We start from the raw sequence: 21,077 nt of genomic DNA on the forward strand, positions 1-21,077 counted from the left end.
TGTTATGTTCTACAAAGTTGTAGCGCAGCTTATTCCAATCAATTTTGCTAAAAAAAACTTTTTCTGTAGCTCTTAAGTTGGCTGCTTTAGAGCAATTTTACCTAATTGGGTTAGGGTGTACCTCACAAAAACAATATTTTATCTCCTTTTTTTGTTTTACATTTCTCGAAAAAGTCGCCTTCAGGTGACTTTTAGAGCTCAAAAAAATGCAACTTTTGATGGGTAAATATGCTCAATATCTTTTTCCGATCAGTTATAATCGTTTTTCTGTCAAAATTACATTTTTTTCATAAGTTGATATCTCCGGTTAGGGCAGACCAAAAAAATATATACACGAATGTCATCTTCTGAAGACTTTTGGGGCTTTTCAAAACGCGTGTTTTGCTAGGTGAATATCGTCTGTATCTTCTTCCGTTGTCGAGTTATATTAATTTATTTGAAAAAACATGTTTTTAGTAAAATTGATAAAACTTGAGATAAAAAATAACATATCCCCAATTTTTTGACATAATAAAGAATATTAATATCTCTTTCAAATGCCGTGTAAATATATTTTTTTGGTCTGCCCTAACCGGAGATATCAACTTATGAAAAAAATGTCATTTTAACAGAAACACGATTATAACTTTTGATCGGAAAAAGATATTGAGCATATTTACCCATCAAGCAACTTTTTTGTAGCTCTAAAAGTCACCCGAATGCGACTTTTTCGAAAAATCTAAAACAAAAAAGTAGATCAAAAATACTGTTTTTTAGGCACACCCTAATCCAATTAGGTAAAATTGCTCTAAATCAGTCAACTTAAGAGCTACAGAAAAAGTTTTTTTAGCAAAATTGATTGGAATAAGCTACGCTACAACTTTGTAGAACCTAACATGTCAATATTCTGAGAAATGAAAAAAATATTTTCTATTTTTTTATATGATGGGCCATCTTATTTTTTGGTAGAACCATAATGATGGCCTTACTATTTCGAACAATTTTGTAGAACAACAGTTTTTTTTCTAAAAAATATAGTTTTGGCGTAAAATGCATCTTTCCGCGTAAATCTGTATCCTGGACCATAGTGCATTGAGAACGAATTCAGGAGACGATAAAAATACGCTTATTTATTTGCTTTTCTGAATTATGCTGCCGAAAAGCAATTGATCCGACATGATTTTGACATTTTCTTCAAGACATCCATCTTTGATTAAGCAAGTGGACAAGAACTTGAAGCGTCTAATCATTCATGCATCAGAGCAGTATGCATAGGTAACGACCACACCTGACGACCAGTGCATAGAAGATACCTCTATGGAGGATTTTTCTGGTTAATCGGTAAAAGAACAACTCGTAAAGAGACTGCAGCAGAGCAGCAGGGCAAGTACTTGAGATTGATTTTCAACGCTTCTGGAACCAAGGGTGTTATCGATCATTTAGTAATTTGCGTTCGATCGTTTAGAAGTTTATTCATAACTTTTTCCAGAATCTGAATTTCAAAATGTGTTGTATGGTGGACTTCTAGTGCGATGGTTTTTCCACAACTCTGCCTAAAGGTTCGTTGTTTGAATTCCACTAGTCCTGCGTGCCTCCTCCTGGATTTCCTGGAGTTCCGGACCCGGTAGAATTATGTCCTGCGCGCGTTCCCCCAGGTCCATCACCATACCGCCATCTTCGTCTGCCACATCGCCATTCAGGTGTTCATCGTAGTGCTGCCGCCACCTTTGGATCACCTCACGCTCGTTCGTAAGAAGGTTCCCGTTTATGTCCTTACACATATCAGGCTGTGGCACGTGGCCCTTACGTGAACGGTTCAACTTCTCATAGAACGTTCGTGTGTTATTAGCGCGGTACAGTTGCTCCGTCTCTTCACGGTCTCGATCTTCCTGTTGGCGCTTTTTGATGATGATGATGATGGTCCCGCCACATACCCCTACAAAGGTTTGAGCTAGACGATTTATCTTTAAGATAATTAATTGAATGATATAATAACAATTTAATCAGATTTGCAAAAAACAAAAACGATCTGATTACCATCACAGATATGAATTACATAACTTTTCATTACTATCCAGCAAAAAATGTAAATTAAAAAAAAAAACTGTTGTTTTCATCTACAGATTCTCATAAGCATCGGTAGTTTATACTAAAATGCAAAACTTGTGATACCTCTCGCACAGATTTCAAAAGTTCCACCAAGAATCGCGTTTCATGTTTATACAAGACCACGTTTATCACTCGTAAGCATCAATAAAATTAATAATCTAAGTCGTCAACAAAACTAAAACTTGTGTTACCGCTCCGTCGATATCAAAAGTTTCGGTATCAACCACGGGAACAAAACTCTACCAGATAGCCCATTACTAATCCGAAGAATCATTCAAACAGTTGAAAATGCGCAAGTCTGTACATAATTTAAAAACATCATTCATATCTGCTTTGCGCGCGCGAGACTCAAACTTTTGTAGACTACACAAAAAAGGTCAGATTACAATTACGTCAATATATATAAAATCCATCATCATCATCGAGGCGAACAAAACAGTTTATCATGGCCTCAATAAATATAAAATACAATTGTCCAAACAAACAATCCGTAGGTCAAACTTCGTCAAGATACAAAATTTATTGAATTATAAAAGTCAACTAAGTAGCTGCTTAAAAGGCAGCTTTTACGTGTGAAACACAAAGTCTCTTAAACTGTGATAATGTCGTTGCACGTTTGATATGTGTAGGCATCGAATTGAAATAATTGATACCTTTAAAAACAAAGAATTTTGTGAAGCTCCATGCAAAAAGTATGGTGTTCTTATATCTTCCGCGTTTCTAGTGTTATATCTATGAATGTCACTTCCTCTTTCAATTCGATCACACAAATATCGAGGCAGCAATCCGTTAATTACTTTAAAAATGAACACCATTGTCAAATACACAATTCTTTGCTTCACCGAGAGCCACTGCAAAGCATCCAACAAAAAAGTTGAGGAAGTGAATCTGTTACATCTCAAAATCAAACGCATAATCTTATTTTGCAAACGCTGCAATCTCGATATTTGTGTCTGATTTGCTAAAAACAAAATGGAAGGACAAAAGTCCAAGTGAGGAGAGATGATTGATTTGTACAACTGTATTTTGCTAGCAATATTTAATTCGTTTTTCAGTCGACAGAGGATTCCATATTTCTTGGCTATTTTCTTGATGACATTGTCAATATGTTGGTCAAATTTCAATTTATCATCAATAATCACGCCAAGATATTTAATTTCCCGTACGCGATCAAGTGTCTCGTCATCAATTTTCACAGAGACATTATCAATTGAACGATTTCGCGAAATAATCATGTACTTTGTTTTACTAATATTAAATTTCAACTGTTTGTACTTCAACCATCTACTTAAAGAATGCAAATCTTCATTCAAGCGTTCAATCGCATCTTCTAAGTCTCTAGCTGCAATGAATAACACAGTATCATCTGCGAATAAGTTTATATCACAAAAACGTAAAACCCGTCGCATGTCATTTATATACATAATAAACAAAAGGGGCCCCAATACACTTCCCTGTGGCACTCCTAGGGTGTTCTCCATGGGACGAGATGCAGAATAATTAAAAGCAGTCCGTTGAGTTCTGTCAGACAAATAGCTTTTAAACCAATTGTATGCAGAACCTGAAATTCCAAAGCGCTCCAAAGTTTTCAACAATAAGGGCCTAGAAATTGTCTCAAAAGCGCGTTCAAGATCCAAGAACACAGCAACAATCGTATCTTTATGCTCTATGCTTTCTTTCCATTTAGCTAATACCAAGTTCAAAGCGGTTTCGCAGGAGTGACCCTCCCGGTATCCCGATTGTTCCGGTATTAACAAGTTATTACTATTTAAATACATAAGTAGCTGGCCTTTAACAACAAGTTCTAAAATTTTCTCTACTGTGCAACATGTTGATGGGACGAAACCCTTCGGCTTTAATCGTTCCAGCAACTTTTGAATTGAATAACTAAGGATTCCTTCCAAACTTGCGGCACGTGCCCAGTTTGCAATGATTCATTTATCAGGTCCAGCAGGTTGTGTCCGATGACATGAAAGCAATCTTGTATAATTTTAGCATTAACATTATCAATACCAGCCGTTTTTCCTAGATTAAAACAAATCGTTTCAAGTTCTTGAAATGTAATGGGGTGAAAACCTTCGAATCTCAAGTTACTGTTAACTGGCTGTTTTATTTCGTCAGGTTCATCCACTAACTCTATAGATCGGTTAATGGTTGAAACGCTTTCAATAAAATAATCATTGAATTTAGACGCGATTACTTCTTCCGACTCTTCTAATGTGCCATTAAAAGTTATGGATCGCGGTTTTTCAATAAAATAATCATTGAATTTAGACGCGATTACTTCTTCCGACTCTTCTAATGTGCCATTAAAAGATATGGATCCTCCGGAAAATAGAGTTTTGTTTGTTCCGAACCCGTTTATATCGTGCCTCGTTCGCCCTCGTGCGGTGTTGCAGCAATCTTGCCCATGCTGCATTCTTCTCCTCAACTAACTGCTCACATTCGCCGTCATACCAGTCGTTTCACTGATCCGGGGGCCCCGTGCCAAGTGCAGCGGTTGCGGTTCTTCCAATGGCGGATCGAATATCTCTCCAGCCATCTTCAAGAGACGCTGCGCCTAGCTGCTCTTCCGTTGGGAGTGCCATTTCCAGCTGCTGCGCGTATCCTTGGGCTAGTCTTCGGCCTTGTAGCCGCCCAATGTTAAGCCGCGGCGTTCGATTTGGACACATGTTATACACCGTCGAGAGTTTTGAGCGCAGGCATACTGCAACGAGGTAGTGGTCGGATTCAAAATTCGCACTGCGGTAAGTGCAGACGTTCGTGATGTCGGAGAAGAATTTACCGTCGATTAGAACGTGGTCGATTTGGTTTTCCATTTCTTGGTTAGGTGATCTCCATGTGGCCTTGTGGATATTTTTGCGGGGAAAGAAGGTGCTTCGGACTACCATTCCGCGGGAGGCTGCGAAGTTTATGCATCGTTGACCGTTGTCATTCGATACCGGTTCCCAGCTCGTTGGTGGTGCCACAGCTTTGGTAGAAAGTAGCCGCTCGATGCCCGCTTTTCCACACTTTCTGTCCTGTCCAGCAAATCTCCTGCAGCGCCACGACGTCGAAGTTGCGGGGATGTAATTCATCGTAGATCATACTGTCGCAACCTGCGAAACCTAGCGACTTACAGTTCCATATTCCAAGCTTCCAGTCGTGATCCTGTATTCGTCGCCTAGGTCTTTGCCGATTATATCGAGTCGCATTATCTCTTATATTGTTCGTAATGATTGGTTTTCCAGGCGGCTTATTGGGCCTGCGCAAACCTTCTGTCTCATCGGAGGGCCGTCGTGTCAGGGCTGTTTAGCGTTCCACCTAACACCAGGACTTGGGCTTGTGCGCTTTGAGCGGCACACGGTCGCTTTGGTGGGGCCTACTGGCGGATACATGCAGCTTTTTATAGAGGTTTAACAGGGCCCACTGTTAAACCTCACCACATCCTAGGCAAGCCCCACAACTCGCAGATGGCCAGGAGAGGGATCGTCAAGCCCTTGGACATAGTCCCTGCTGCCCGCAAAATGCCCAAATGTTTACTGCAATCAGCTGAAATATGAGGTTTTCCACTTTTTGAACATTCAGGTTTGTTCGAACAAAAGTTAGCAGTATGTTCAAAAGTCCCAAAAATTTACCAATTTCCAGTCATTTCATTAAAAAAAATATTTTTCGGGATGACACCAGATCTCGACGTTCCATGCCTTTCTAGGACATTTGGCTTTAAAAATAAAAATTCGTTTTCGAAATCTTCCTGTACCCCCCTTTGGAAATTGAATCAAATTCGGGTCAAACACTTAACGTAGTCCGATTGAGCTGAAATGTAGCATAAGGACTTTTTTCGGGGAAATGTAACTTTTGAGCACTACTCGTTTTTGAAATTCGAAAAGTCGATCTTCATTGGCATCGAAATGAATATATGTTACAAAGTGACGAAGTGATACGATCAAGAAAATCATTCTACCAAACAGGCCATGGCCATGGTTGGTTGGTCATGGTTGCTTACTTAAAACAATCATTTAGCCGATTAGTTAGTAACCGTTGCCATTCTTCATCGCATAATTCTCATTTTCATCCTATCGAAAACAAAGAAATGAAAAGAAATTTGATTTGTTTATTACTGTTGTAATTTTTTCATGTTTGTAGGTATTTTGTTCATGCATGATATGAAAAAGTTTTTTTGATAAACTGATAAGCTCTTGACAATTTACAATCATAATCAAGGGCTTTGATACGAAAAGCTTATTCAACTGTAGGACTGTTCACATCGAAAGATACGTGTGTACTTCGTATCAAAATTTATCATTGGTTACAATAATTTATAACAACTTTAAAAGCCATGCTCGATTGAATAACAAAGTTTACAGTTCAAATTGGGTCCTATCATCCTCTCCTCAAAACTGTAATAAAACGTGTGGGTAATGCGAACCTTCATCTTTTGGCATCGCGGTGCTCGTTGCGGCGGATCTTCGCATCACGCAAAAAAGTTCTTCAAACATCAGCCACTCCACTCCTCGATCTCGCGAACAGATGGGCCACCGCCGCCATGATCAAGTTGGGCAATCTGCAACGAGATATGTACGTTTCTTCTTGCCATCTTGCTATCTCCCCTTTCGCAACGAGAATTGACTCCACCATCATCACTCCTAGGCACAAAGAGCCAGCGAGCGGTACTTTCCGGCTCCAAGAAGCAGGAAAGTGTCTTGCATGTGTAGTTCGCTCTCTCGGTTTTTTACTATCCGTCCATACCCTAAAACACTCACTTTCTCTGTTTTCTGCACCGGAGTAGGGTTTCTCGCGATGGTTCGTTTGTATAGTTTATTTATGTTTTTATAGGCACTCGTCCGTACCCCCACATGACGACGACGAATGAACTTCAAGTTGTTTCAGTGGTTCCTAATTGTTGTTAAAAAAGTACATCGAATAATACAGTTTACGATTTTCTATGAAATTAGGTAATAGATTCTCCTTCTTAATATAACACCCTTTATGAAAATTTTTCGTATTGTGCTGCCAAATCGCCTAACTTTAATAAGTTTAAATTTAACCTACGTAAAATAACAATATTCAAAAATCGTGTTATTGGAATAGAATCTTTCATTCTTAAATTGGTGACACAGGAAAATATCTATTTTTTGCCTTTCTCGTACAACTAAGTTGTACCGAAAGGCTATCATTTCACTCCGAAAACAATTTTTTTATAGAAGCCTCTAAGACCCATAGTATTATATACCAATCGACTCAGCTCGACGAGCTGAGCACATGTCCGTCTGTCCGTGTGTATGTGTGTGCGCAAAAGCTATAAAAATATTAGACAACTTTTCGTATAGTAATCCTTAACCGATTCTCTCGCAACAAGTTTCATTCGACAGGGGGCAAAGCCTTGTTAATCACTATTGAATTTTATAACGATCAGTCATTGCGTTAAAAAGTTATGAAGAAAATGGTACATCAGACCAAATAAACCCCATATAAGGTTGGTTCCTTAACTAAATGCGAGAAAAGCATCACCAACGCTAGGTGGATTAATCTGGTTTTTTTTTTATTATAATCAATAAATTTTACTAAATTATATATTTACAAGAGTAGCCATGGATGAAATTCTTCTGCTCATAGTTCATGTAGATAAAAAAAATCAATAAATTTGTGAATCGAAGTGTTAGTCACGCTAAACATTATCTGAATTGATAATTAACATGAAATATCGATCGTTATGTGCTTCTTATCTGCTCCGTTACTTTTAGATTGAACACCACTCGACTTAGGGACTTGTTGACCGAACGCAAGCAAGACAGTAATAATAAGGCAACACCTAAGCACCTAACCTGTGTCTTGGTGCGGCTACCTCGAAGTGACTGAATGAACCTGCGCTAGCGCGAGAGTCTCTGTGTCTGTGCCAGTCAGGGTTGAAATCTGTTATCAGCTTATTGTCATTAGCTTCCTAACTACCTGTTGGGATGGGGAAGGGATGTGAGCTTTTGTGTGACTGTAACTAACTGTATGTTTCTTTTTGTCTTTTCTCTATCTTCCCCGGGCAATCTTTATTCTGCACCCCGTCAATCCAAATTGTGCACCTCATTTAAACATCAAAAACCAAAAAAAAAAACATGCACAGATCCATCGGTAGTGGCAGCACCATCCATCGTGGCAGAAACTAGTTGTCCAACCATCACCACCAGTGTACCATCATCAGCGCCAGCGACTAGTCCTACCCCTAGCAATAGTAGTAGTAGTTGTAATAGTAATAATAACAATAATAATGGTGATTCACCTGCTTCGCCCACCCCAGCTACCACCCCGACGTCGTCGCTCTTTGGGGCCCCGGTGTTCGTAGGTCATTCGCCAGTGAATGAACATCCAGCGACGTCGCCGCAGCAAGTGTTGGTGAAGTCTGTACTGGTAGGTGGCAGCACCACCAACACCATCGCCAGCAGTGCTTCCACTCGAGCAGCCGAAGTGCCGTTGCATGCTGCCCCTCAGCAGTCACATTCCAATGACGGTCCGGAGAGCACCAGCTGCACCAGTAGTACTAGCCGATCGTTAAGTCATCTTCATAGCAGCAACAACAGCAACAGTGGTGCGTCGAGTGGTGGTCCAGTGGGAAAGTATGCCGCCACCTCCGGTGGTAGTGGTATTAGTGCTAGTAGTGCCAGTGTTGATTGTGAGCTAACGCGACCAACTTCTTCAGGTGAAATCAGCAACAGTTATAGTAGCATCAGTGAAATTGGTTGGAAATCGAAGAAAAACACTTCAAGTGCTTCGAGCAGCAGCAACCCCAAAATGGTTGCAGCGAGTGCTGAAGAGATTATTTACGAGAAGAATCCAAGATTTGTGGGGCCCGGTGGCGAGGGGACCACTGTTGACGTGGATTCGTCTGAAGAGTTAAAGTATGGACCGGGAATAGTGTCAAAGTTACGTTGTCGCTATTTGAGCCTTGCACTGAGGCAGTCCGCAAACAAGCAGAGGCCTTCGTTAAATAACATGCGTAGAGCCACTAGTTTAAATAATTTGCTGGATGAAGAAGGAGAAGATCTTAGTGAACGGGAACAGTCCATCGAAGCAAAGGATCATCATCAATCGTCACAGGATAAAAATTATTTGCAGAGCCATAATGGGAAATTTGGTCAAATTCCAAACCAGATGAACTCGGCCGCCCCGAAAGCAAAAACTCCAGACGAGTACATCTCGACGTTCCAGAAGAGCGTGCAGAACAGTTATATGCGAAGTGGTAGACAGACGGAGAAGAAGAACGAGTACAATCGGTACAATAAGCAGCGTGGTGCTGATTCGCTAAAACGGGCTCGATCAGTTGAGGCGCTGGTGCGCTACGATCATAAAGCCTGGGAGCGCGATATACAGAAAGAAAATCTATACAGCAGCAACGATAGCAATGTGATCATATTCGATGAGATTAGCTGTACCAACGGTACCAACGGCAATAACTGTCAATCGGTGGCGATGAACAAGGCTGAATTGATAACGGACTGTGTCACGATTGAGGAAAAGATCATCAACGGTCGAGAAAAAGGTGATCCCAAACCCAAGCGGCTGACCTCTTTCATCGATGCGGACGAACGTCCTCCGCCGGATGTCGTTCGGCAGACGATGAAAATATTTGAAGCCAACGCCAATCGTAGAGGACGACCAACTGCCAGAACTAACGGTGCTGCGGGTGAAGTTGCTGCCAAGGTAGCCAGCTACAAATCGATCATTTCTCAGGAAAAGCCACCGATCACTCATCCAAAACCGCCGCTCAGTCCCAAGAAGCCAAATATCATACCACGTTCAACTAGTCCCAAACCGAATGGTACCCCGGCTCAAACCGTCACACCTGCTGCCACCAACGGTCTTAAAGAAAAACCCACACTGCCGAAGTTAGATATCGGCCTAATTCGCAATAATCTGGAAACAACTAACAACCTCAAGAACTCCGCCACGGGATTAGTTCAATCGCCAACCGCCAATCACAACAATAACAATACATCCACACCGCTATCTGTGCGCGTACCAGATTCACAATCCTACCGTCTCAAGTATGACTCACCCGCCTTATCGCCAAACAGCACTGCCGTCTCTCAACACAAAGTTAATTCTAGTACGACGACGACGACAAACCGCCCGGAGAGTCCTCGAGCCGCAGCAGCTGCCGCCTGTATGCAAAACAACACATCAAACAGTACGGCTCTCACATTCATCGACTCACCATCGATTCCGACTCTTGCGAGCAAATTGAACAATCTAAACATCGCGACCTCTACCCCTACGAGCACCCGTTCCTCTACGCCGCAGGATTTACCGCCGCTGCCACCGCAAGCCCCACCCCGGCAGCCTCAGGCGCTCCAGTACGCCACCAGCGATGAAGAGGATCCAGACGACCCTGAGGACCAACAGCACGAGTATTCGATAAACCATAGCGATCGGGAGAACGATTCCGATCAGTCATATGACCTTGAACCGGCGGAAGGCGACGATTACAACGAACACGACGATTCCGATTCCCAGGAGGTGAAGAAAGTGTCCCGCGCAGCAATGGACAATATTTCCCGGGCCGGCGTTACAACGCAGTTTCGCTTCAACGGTCAATCCCAGCAGAATAAATCCCATCTTCCGTCGCTCAGCGGAGGTGCAAAGTTGCTCTCAAACAAGAAACTGAACACGGACGATCACCTTTATTCGGCTTCGAATTCCTCTTCATCGTCGTCATCGCCGATCACAGTGCCAGCAGCAGTCCCTGCCACCGTCATCGCCCACAAGCCGCCTGTGCCAATGTCACGTGAAAGTCTCGCGTCCACCAATGGTCTCAAGTCGAACAACACTAACAGCAGCAATATCGGTAGTGTCGCGCATAATTTCAATAGTGTCAACAGTAGCAATGCTAATACTAATATCAGTGCGAGCCCCACCAACAACAGCAACAGCATTGGAAGCAAAGTGATGATTAATGAATCGGTTGCTCCGGCGCCGCCCAACGTGAGTGTTTCTACCGGTAGTGACGTGTCGAAAACGGTAAATCTAACCGCACGCGAAATCGAGAAGAATCAGATCAATCTGGTAAAGAGTGAAGAGAGCCTCAATAATAGCGCTTCAAGTGCCGCCGCTACCCCCAATAATAGTGCCGGTAGTGTCGGGGTAGTGCAGGGGAAAACTGGTGCTGGTAGTGACGTAAGCAGAAGTGGTACCGGTGGTGACTTCTTCATGGCGAAGTGGGGCGCGCAAAAGCCGGCGGCGACGGCGGCGGCGCAAACCGAAAACGTTGTTTCTTCTAGCCTTTTGGGCGGGCTGGTGCCTGCCAAGAAGAAGGTCAAAGCCCCCCCGCCGCCCATCGAAGCCAACACGATGGTGTTCAACTTCAGCGACCGGAAAGACGTGCCGGATTATATCGAAAACGATGGGATCATTCTACGGCCGCGACCACGGGAACTGCCTAAGGTGAGTCAATTTTGCTCGATATTTACTTCTGCTTCAGACTTGTCAGGCGTCGTTATCTATTTGACAGTTCCCGCCCTATACTGATAGGGTTTATTTGTGCATTTTTGAGATAAGAATCGAAATGTTTAAAAAAATCTTCGTTTTACGCATTTAGACGAGACTGTCAATCATCGTACTTGAATAGCATTAAGCAATATATGCTATTTATGATTGATGATAAATACGTAGAACTGTACAAGTAAAAGATACAAATTTCACTGGGTTTTGGAAAGTTTTTCGTTCACCCTTCAAATAAAAAACCATCCGAAAAACTCCAGCGCAGAAATGTTGGTCGGTCCATAACTAACGTACTATAAAAGCAAAGAGTTGAATGTTTATTATCAAAATATTAAGTGGTGTATTCCTATTATATAACTAGCTACATCATCGTTAGGCACCAATTTAGGGCTCAATCTTCTTCGGGCTTGGGAGATATCCTCCAGTTTTCCCGAACACTTGGACTCCATTTCGGAGACGTGCAATTAGCGTGTTCTTGGCCTTCTATCCAGTTCTCTATTCAGTTCTCTATTATATCTATCCAGTTCTCTATTGAATATTGTTTTCCCAATTATTTTTCCAACAATTTTACTAATCGACCAGCCCATTGAAGGCTACCGTATGTTAATCATTTCACAAGATTTTCTTATTCTTCAATTATTTGCGTGCACAGTTGTGTGATGTGGACGCATGAATCACGATTGACTCTTAATTTCTAGTTCCCCATCGAAATGTATTTTTTCCTACTGAAAAAAATATTAATAAATTCAGGAAACCTGTGAACATAACCACTTTACCTCTTCCCAGTTTGTAGCAGTTTTTTTTTGTTTGAGCTCTTAGCTCTGCGACTGAGCAAAAGGAATAGTGAACCCTAAACCAAATGGTGTAACCCTTTTGCTTCGCTTAAACGTTTAGATGAAAATATTTATACACTGATCTTATTTTAAACAAACAACTGTTGAAGAAATCCGAACAACATGAATTTTGAAATCGCCAATTAATGTGTTTATGTGTCCAAAATTTACCCAGCAAAACAGTTTTTCTATGTGGAAAATTGATATAAAATGGGTTTTCATATCTGGCTGACATGCCTTATAGATGTGCAATTGGCTAAAAATATAATTTTTGTTTGATCTTCCCTGTCCATGGATAAGGGGCTTGACGTTGATATTTCAAGTGTCTTAAAAAGATTTTTATTTTATTTTTATTTTTGTTGTTTAATAGAGTGCTTTTTTCAAACAAAGGTTAAGTTCAACACTAAATTAAAAAATTAGGATATTTTTCCATTTTTTATATCTCTTTCACAAGAATATCGTTATTTTAATGGTAATGGTTTGAAAATAAGCTCCGTAGAGAAACTTTTATCACATCTTACTTAAATAAGGTCAACAGTTATACCAAACACTTGAGATACCATGCCTCCAAGTTAACTAATGGTTAGTGTCGCACGATCTAACAACAACTGCCTATTGGTAAATTTGGAGGTGCCGGCAGGGCTCAGTAGGGGTCTAACTAACATAACTCTAATACTTACAAGACCCTGAAACAAACGCTTATCCAAATAGCATACATCTATTTATACTTGTAGTAGTAGCTAATAATAATTCATTTTGTACCCGTATAGCTGAAGTAGAATTTTAGTAGTGAAAAGTAGAATTTGTAGATTTACTAATTTGGCATTGGAGATAGTGAATGTATCTATTATATCTTCTCGATAATCTTTTTATTTTAGTCTCTCTAGCTGCATGGATCAACGCAAAAAAACTGTTTCTCTCTTCCTTCTATTAGGTTAGTTAGAAAAATTAGCGGATATATAGGGGACATGACTTAGTGTTTCTCGTATTAAGACAAATTCGCTGACCTTTACCTTATAATAAAATAAATGACCGATAGTAAAATAAATGACTGAAATTTAAAGATATCAAATAAATAATAAAAACGAAAATAAATACATGACCATCGGTGGACAGAAAGATAAGAGACAGAGTTCTGTTTAGAATAGTTAATTGAGACCATTGCACTCACAAGATAGAGAATAACTAGTACCACTATTATTGCTACAAGACTAATAACTTGACCACTTACGGAAATGAGGATAGACCATATGATGCGTTGAATATTGTATACCCTGAATCTGAATAACTGAATTTTAGACCTCATTATTTTAATAAATAATAAAGGTTTGAATATTAGAAAAGGGAATAGAACTTGACCAAAAAAAGCAATTACGGAACAACTGGACAGAAATTTTGTATAATGATCACTATTAGACTACTGAAACTTATGACATTACTGTGACTGATACGATACAATTAACTCGACGACGTATTGACAAACATCCGATACTCAACCGTGTTAAAATAAGGGAAGCTCTTCAATGTGTCCATTTATTACAATAGTACTTAAATTAATCTATTTTGAAACTACCCTACCAGAATGATATCATTACATCTTTATTCGAAATTGTTACTTGGAAATGGCAACAGTACCACCCGTTGTCAACATAGACTACTATTAGGTATTGAATGTCGGCTCCAAGTAACTAATAATTAAATTTACATGTTAACTACTTATTCAGAAAACATCTATGTACATGTTGAGCTTCCATTATTTGTTCGGTTTATAATTGACAGACTGTAGATAGAAAGAATAATGTATCGGTATGATCACAATACAAACCCAGGCCGCAGTGACCTAGTGAGCAACATAGCTTGAGTCGTCTGCTAGTATTGTGTATCACATGGAGAGCCCAGCCGAGATACCAGTCTATTAAGACTACAGCTGGTCAACTCTCGAAAAAAAAAAAAAAAAAAAATTTTTGTTTGATCTTCGATAGAAAATGCCAAAGAAAAAACATTAGGAGCAACATTCGACGGATCAATAGAATAGTGCTTGTGAATCCTTTGGTTGAACCCTCTTTTCAGGGTAATATTTAAGTTGAATTCAAGATGCTGGTGAATTGGTACATGGCTGACGAAATTTTTATAGCTTCTTCAGTGGTTTCATTTCTGAACGGATTTCTTGAGAAACTGCAGAAAATAATCTGTTGGAAGAACTTTGTTAGAGCATTTCTGTCCATATCAGAGAAAATGTAATCTAGTCTAGCATATCTTGCGGAGGGAAGATTTGTTCAAAGAATCCATAGAGGTCATCAGAATAAAACAGCAAGAATCTGCTTTGAATTTTTTAATTGATACGCGTGCAGGATTGTTCTTGGTTACCAAGTTGGTGAGTACCAAAAACGATGTTTCAAAAGTGCCACTATGGTCCAAGATACAGATTTATGCGGTAAGATGCTTTATACGATAAAACTATATTTTTTAGAAAAAAAATGTTGTTCTACAAAGTTGATCGAAATAAAAAGGCCGTCATAATGCACAATGGTCGGATTCGTCAAATTTAACGACATAAATCGATAACTTGAAAACCATCAGTGCTAGAATTTTGACGTCTTCAGAAGAAATGATCTACACGAAGAGATCTATTTTTGGTGTAAATTGTCATTAGGGTGGCCCTTCGGTGAATTTTTTTTTTTAAATGTATTTTTTGCCCTTTTGAGTTAGGAGTTCATATAATTCTACAAAGTTGTAGAGAATTTAATTCTAAGCATTTTTGCCTAATAAACGTTTATTTTATCTCGTTTATCAATATCTCTCTTTATTTTATCTTTAGCGTCCACTTTCATCAATTCAGAATACTTTCAAAAACTGTCTTAGCATCGCTTCACGGTCTTTGGATGGCGTATCTTTTGGTTACATATGATGGTTGATAGCTTCATTTTCAAGCATATTATAAGCGTTTTTCATGAAAAAGTGATATTTTTCTGAGCATTCTACTGCAGCTAGTAGCAAATATTAGCAATTTTCAAATATTAGCAAATATTTAGCAAATTTCAATCGTAATCTGAAAGTATACATGCAGGCCCATCAAATCCATGGTATTTCATTTGTCCGTCTTTGTTCACTTTTGTTTGACGATAGTATTATTTTTGTGCGAAAAATTAGGGTGAAACACATATATCATCTTTTGGATTTTCACAATATTTACACCATTACACCATTGTGTAATGGTGCTATCAATAATAAAAATTTCTTTTTTTATTTTGCAAAATACTGACAAGCAATGTTTTACAAAGTTGTAGCGCAGCTTATTCCGATAAATTTCCCCAAAAAGCCTTTCTGTAGCACCGGCTGATTTAGAGCATTATTATTCAAAAAACAGTATTTTTTATCTACTTGTGTTGTTCTCGATTTTTCGGAAAAGTCGTCTTCGGATGACTTTTTGAACTCAAAAATATGCATCTTTTAATATATAAATATGCTCAATATATTATGTCAACCAAAAGTTTCATCTTTTTACTGTCAAAGTTACGTTTTTTCTAAACTTGATATCTCCGATCGGGGCCAACTGAAAGGCATTTGAAAGAGCAGCTTATATTCTATATTATGTCAAAAAAATTGAGATAAGTTATTTTTTATGTCAAGTTTTACCAATTTGGCTAACGTCTTTTTTTTTCAAATAAATTGATATAACTCGGCAACGGAAAAGTATACATACGATATTCTTATAGAAAAACACGCGAAAAAAAGCCCTAAAAGACTGCGAAAAGTGACATTCGAGAAAAATAAAAAAAATCTACAGTTTTAACACTTTTAAATCAGTTCAATCAAAGTTAATTGCCTATTTCCGGGGATTAAACCACCCGACTTGGACATTAATTTACAATGTTGTGAAAACTCATATGTGAATATGTACGTTATGTGGAAGATATTGATTTGGAAATTGTATTGGAGGTAACCACTTTCCCTTCGATGGGACTCGAACCCATGACCCTACAGTACGCTAGACTGATGCTTTAACCAACTAAGCTACGAAGCTAAGCTAAGCTAAATACTCACGCTCCTCTAATGTGAACGTGTACTATACACATGTGGAAGTGTTGGCTTGAGAAATGGATTGCGAGTGATTTGACTATGCGTCCAATTTGGGAATCTCGAGCTCGTTCAGTAGCCGCTAGGTTGCGAAGGCCGACGGAGGCCCTTCGTAGCTTAGTTGGTTAAAGCACCAGTCTAGCGTACTGTAGGGTCATGGGTTCGAGTCCCATCGAAGGGAAAGTGGTTACCTCCAATACATTTTCAAAATCAATATCAATATGAGTTTTCACAACATTGTAAACTTTTAAATCGTTTAATTATTATCACCCTATCATATGATGTGCGAGAAAAGATGCATTTTCCGTAATAACTATACTTTTAATAAAAAAGAAATTGCTCTACAAAGTTGTTCTGGATACTTGGGCCCTTGTTAGAGAGCTATCGAAACATAGAGGGCCCATTTTATAAAAGTGTTGATTTTTTGTAGAATATTGACATAAAATGTTATACAAAATTGTAGCGCAGCTCATTCTGATCAACTTTGCTATACACTTTTTCTGTATATCTTAGCTTCACTGATTTAGAGCACTTTTACTTACTAAGAATAGCATGTCCCTCAAAAACCAAAATGTTTCATTTACACATTTTATTTTTAATTTTTCACGAATTTCTGAAGACTTTTGGGAGTTCTCAAAACGCGTGTTTTGCTATAAGAACATTGTCGGTATCTTTTTCCTGTGTTGAGTTATTGTGGATTTAGTCGAAGGATGAATTCCAACGAATTTTTGCCTGTGTAATTATAAATTCATAATACCTTGCATAATGCATTTGCAATATGCAGGCCTGGTAGCAAGTCACTTTTTAGTGACTTAGCAAGTCACTTTTTAGTGACTTGGTCATTTTTTTCGGGTCAGTCACTAAAAAGTCTCTTTTTTCGACCTCAAGTCACTAAAGTCATCTTTTCTCGGAAAAAGTCACTATTTTGAAATTATTGACTAGATTTTGTTAAGAGCATCATCGCGGAATTAGGGGCCCTCCTTAGCCGTGCGATAAGACGCCCGGCTACAAAGCAAGACCATGCTGAGGGTGGCTGGGTTCGATTCCCGGTGCCAGTCTAGGCAGTTTTCGGATTGGAAATTGTCTCGACTTCCCTGGGCATAAACGTATCATCGTGTTAGCCTCATGATACTTGCTTACTTGATACTTGATGGGCTACAGCTCTTCGATGAACCTACGCCGAATGGAGTATCCTTCTCCACTGGACTCGATCCTGGGCCAATCGCTTCCAGTCGCCCTGAACATTGAGCGCCCTCAGGTCCTCTTCAACTGCAAAAAGCCATCGTGTACGCGGCCTTCCACGAAGCCTGCGGCCTCTTCCGGGTTCTCTACTAAATATTATCTTCGCTTGACGTTCTTCCGGCATACGAACAATGTGACCAGCCCACCGTAGTCTGCCGTGTTGTATAAGCTTAATAATATCCAGCCCTTTATACTTACTTTATAGCCTCATGATATACGAATGCAAAAATGGTACTTGGCTTAGAAACCTCGCAGTTAATAACTGTGGAAGTGCTTAATGAATATTAAACTGCGAGGCGGCTCTGTCCCAGTGTGGGGATGTAATGCCAATAAGAAGAAAGATCGTCGCGGAATGAAAAAAAGCTGATAAATTTAAAGCTTTATCCGTCGGAAGATGCTTTACTCACTCATGACGGACATGAAATGACGGATTTAGGAAAAAATGAAGCAAGGAGATTGGGATTCTTAATATATTTACAAGCCTACCCTGCTTATTTTAGAACCTGTTTTAAAAACTATTAAACTCCTTATCAATTGAACTGAGTATTTTATACATTTCATGCTGTTTCGGGGAAATCATTAATGAGCGATATCTTGATCTAATGCTCATTAGTGCATACTCAAAAATAGCAAGCTTTTCAGTTTGTTTTTATAACAAATATGTTTCACTCACAAACATATTTATATATCTTGTACCATAAGTTTTTTTGAAAATCAAAATGGAAAAAAAATCACTGCTCGATACTGCAAAGGACTTTACGAGTAGAACATATAGGGTTACTGCTCCTGGACTTCATCTCATAGCTCCGATATTGGTCCTACGAAAAACAAAGCAACGAAAAGGTATTTGATTTGTTTATTATTTTTGTGCTTTTTTTCAGCAATGAGCATGCATGTTAGCAAAAAGAAGGAACGAAATTGATGCCGTATTTCTTTGTTTCGCAATGAGATGAATATATGTACACTGAGATTGAAAACGGAACAATTCCCCTATAACGTAGGGGCTTCCTTCATAGAAAGATCTATTTTATATTTTTTTCCATACGGAGCAAAATGAATGGTCTCTCGACATCTGCTCCAATAAATACATAGAAAATTTCCAAAATATATTCTGATGACAATCTAGACATTCGAGACAAACCGATTGGTAGCTCAAACTTCTTAGAGATGAAACGATACCAATGAGGTAAGGGGAATGACGGCTTTGGCAGGTTTTGTTCTATTATTGGCAGGGTTTTTTTTTATGACTGACTAGGCTCAAATTTGGCCTAAGCATTCTTTGCATATCAAAGAATATTGTGGCCAAATTTCATAAAATTTGGTCGACAAAAAACCCCTGCCAATAATAGAACAAAACCTGCCAAAGCCAAAGAATAGAATGAAAAGGAGTCATGAATAAACTGCATGGTCTAGTTTTAAGATTGTTAATCTACTTTTTTTCGTAGTAAGCACTGGCACTTGAAAAATAAAACATAGAACATGTAAACATTTCGGTAACTCCACCTTTCACTTAACCATTCCCTCTTTCTCCAATCAAGGAGCTTATGAGAGTTACGCTGGTTAATCAATGTGAATTTATGGAGAAGCCACAGACGAATTGATCAAGCGCACAATTCCAATGAACCAATTAATTAACTATCCTGAAAAGTAATCCGAGTGGTCACCAGAAGGACATAATCAATCTGATAAATTTTCAGCGTAGTTAAGCTTACTATTTTATCAGTTTTTCTTAAACAGGAGACAATTTTGAGCTTATTTCTGAAAGGAAATCAAAACCGTCAAAAATTTACATGGGACTCTTATGCGAATCCTGGCAGTGTAGTCACCTCTACAACCTCGTGCATCATCAGTATCACTGAGTACATATATTTTGTTAGGTAAAATTAGAATATGTCTGTACATATCACAGTGTTTCAACTTGCCCCGATATGTGGGGCAAGGTGAAACAATGCATATAAAAAATAATTTCAGTATACAAAATATTTATAAAAAAGTTTGTTAAGGTTGTTTATTTTTTAAGCATAATCTTTGGCCCGAACTAGCAAAAACCGCAAACGGATTCAAAATTTAGCAAAGGGTGATTTTTTTACAGCACTTCAAAGTTTAACTTTGAAAAACCGTTTCAACTTGCCCCGGTGTACCTTAATTGTAAAAAATTCTTTCCACTTAATTTTCCATGTCCTTTGCACCAGTTGTCGCACTGGTTATCCCATCATGGCCAATCCCATAAGAAAATAATGGGATTTGCCATAACAGGAAACAAAAAAGGAATAGTTCAATATCAAATTTTCAAAACGACTTATTTGCTTTTGTATGTCGATTTTGTATGAAATGTCGATTTGACGAATCTGATAGCACTCCCACCCAAACCAACACCATCAAGACGTATGTGAAAGCCTCTACTACCTGTTGATAGTGTTGGTTTGCATGGGAGTGCTATCAGAATCGTCAAATCGATGTTTGAATCTTTGTTTACAATGTTTATCTTTGTTTACTTTGTTTATTATGGATTAAGCAATTCTGAAGATAACTACAGATTTTGTTTGTGGTTTTTACTACTGTTCTAAGGTGCAGGAAGGGAACGCTTTTCTTTGACATACTAACACCAGTCATACCGTTATGACTCGAAGTCCGGACACCTAAGCACTGCTGAATTTTCAGTTCAATATTTCAAACGGAATTAAGTACTTGACGCTGAGTGATAACACACCCTGTCAAGATTAAGTTATCAAATTTGCTGTAGTGTACTGAAAATGACATTTTGTATGCACGAAATAGCTAATATAATCGAAAACATTGAACATCGCTTGCTCCGAAATCCGGACACTGTATAAGGGATGCTTCAAATACCGGACAATTTTGCTTCGAATTTCCGGACACTTCGAGTTTGGCTATATTGATTCTCAAATAACCAATTTAATCCCTTCAAAGACAACTAGGATATAGCATTCATATTTCTCGATTAATATAAATCCGTAATGTAAGGTTTATATGTAGATTTGTATGGAAATCTGGCATCCCCCGGTTGTGTGTACCATACAAAGTTTCTGTTCAGGACTATCAAAAACAACATTTCAAACCAAGCGGGAGCATTTAACTGCAATATACAACATTGGGAATCCAATAATTCTATACAATCAATCGTGTCCGTGAAATGTTGAGTTTTTTTTTATTTGAGGGGTGTCGTTTACAACGTGTCTTTTTAAAACAATTCTGCCATAAAAGCAAGTTTTACGAACTCGTTTTTTTTTTTTCTACAAAAATGTGAATGGTTCAAAAAATACTTTTGAAGACAACTTTTCACTAGAAACTGAAGGCAAGTTTTGCTTCTTGTGTGCAATTAATAAAGTGATACCATTTACCATATGTGTA

General features: G+C 38.9%; 1 protein-coding gene across 5 annotated transcripts in view; it reads left to right on the forward strand.

Moving 5' to 3' along the window:
* The window catches only part of LOC134220413 (probable serine/threonine-protein kinase DDB_G0282963), a 351,651-nt gene that overhangs the window by 66,341 nt on the left and 264,233 nt on the right, over positions 1 to 21,077 (forward strand). For 3 of the 5 annotated variants that reach the window (XM_062699474.1, XM_062699470.1, XM_062699471.1), the window contains exon 3: positions 8,183 to 11,496. In XM_062699474.1, the coding sequence (XP_062555458.1) occupies positions 8,183 to 11,496 (3,314 nt within the window). The remainder of the gene's footprint in view (positions 1 to 8,182; positions 11,497 to 21,077) is intronic. The other 2 variants (XM_062699472.1, XM_062699473.1) reach the window with 2 other exon arrangements.

Source organism: Armigeres subalbatus, chromosome 3 (genome assembly GCF_024139115.2).
Source record: "Armigeres subalbatus isolate Guangzhou_Male chromosome 3, GZ_Asu_2, whole genome shotgun sequence".
In the NCBI taxonomy this organism is placed as follows: Eukaryota; Metazoa; Arthropoda; class Insecta; order Diptera; family Culicidae; genus Armigeres; species Armigeres subalbatus.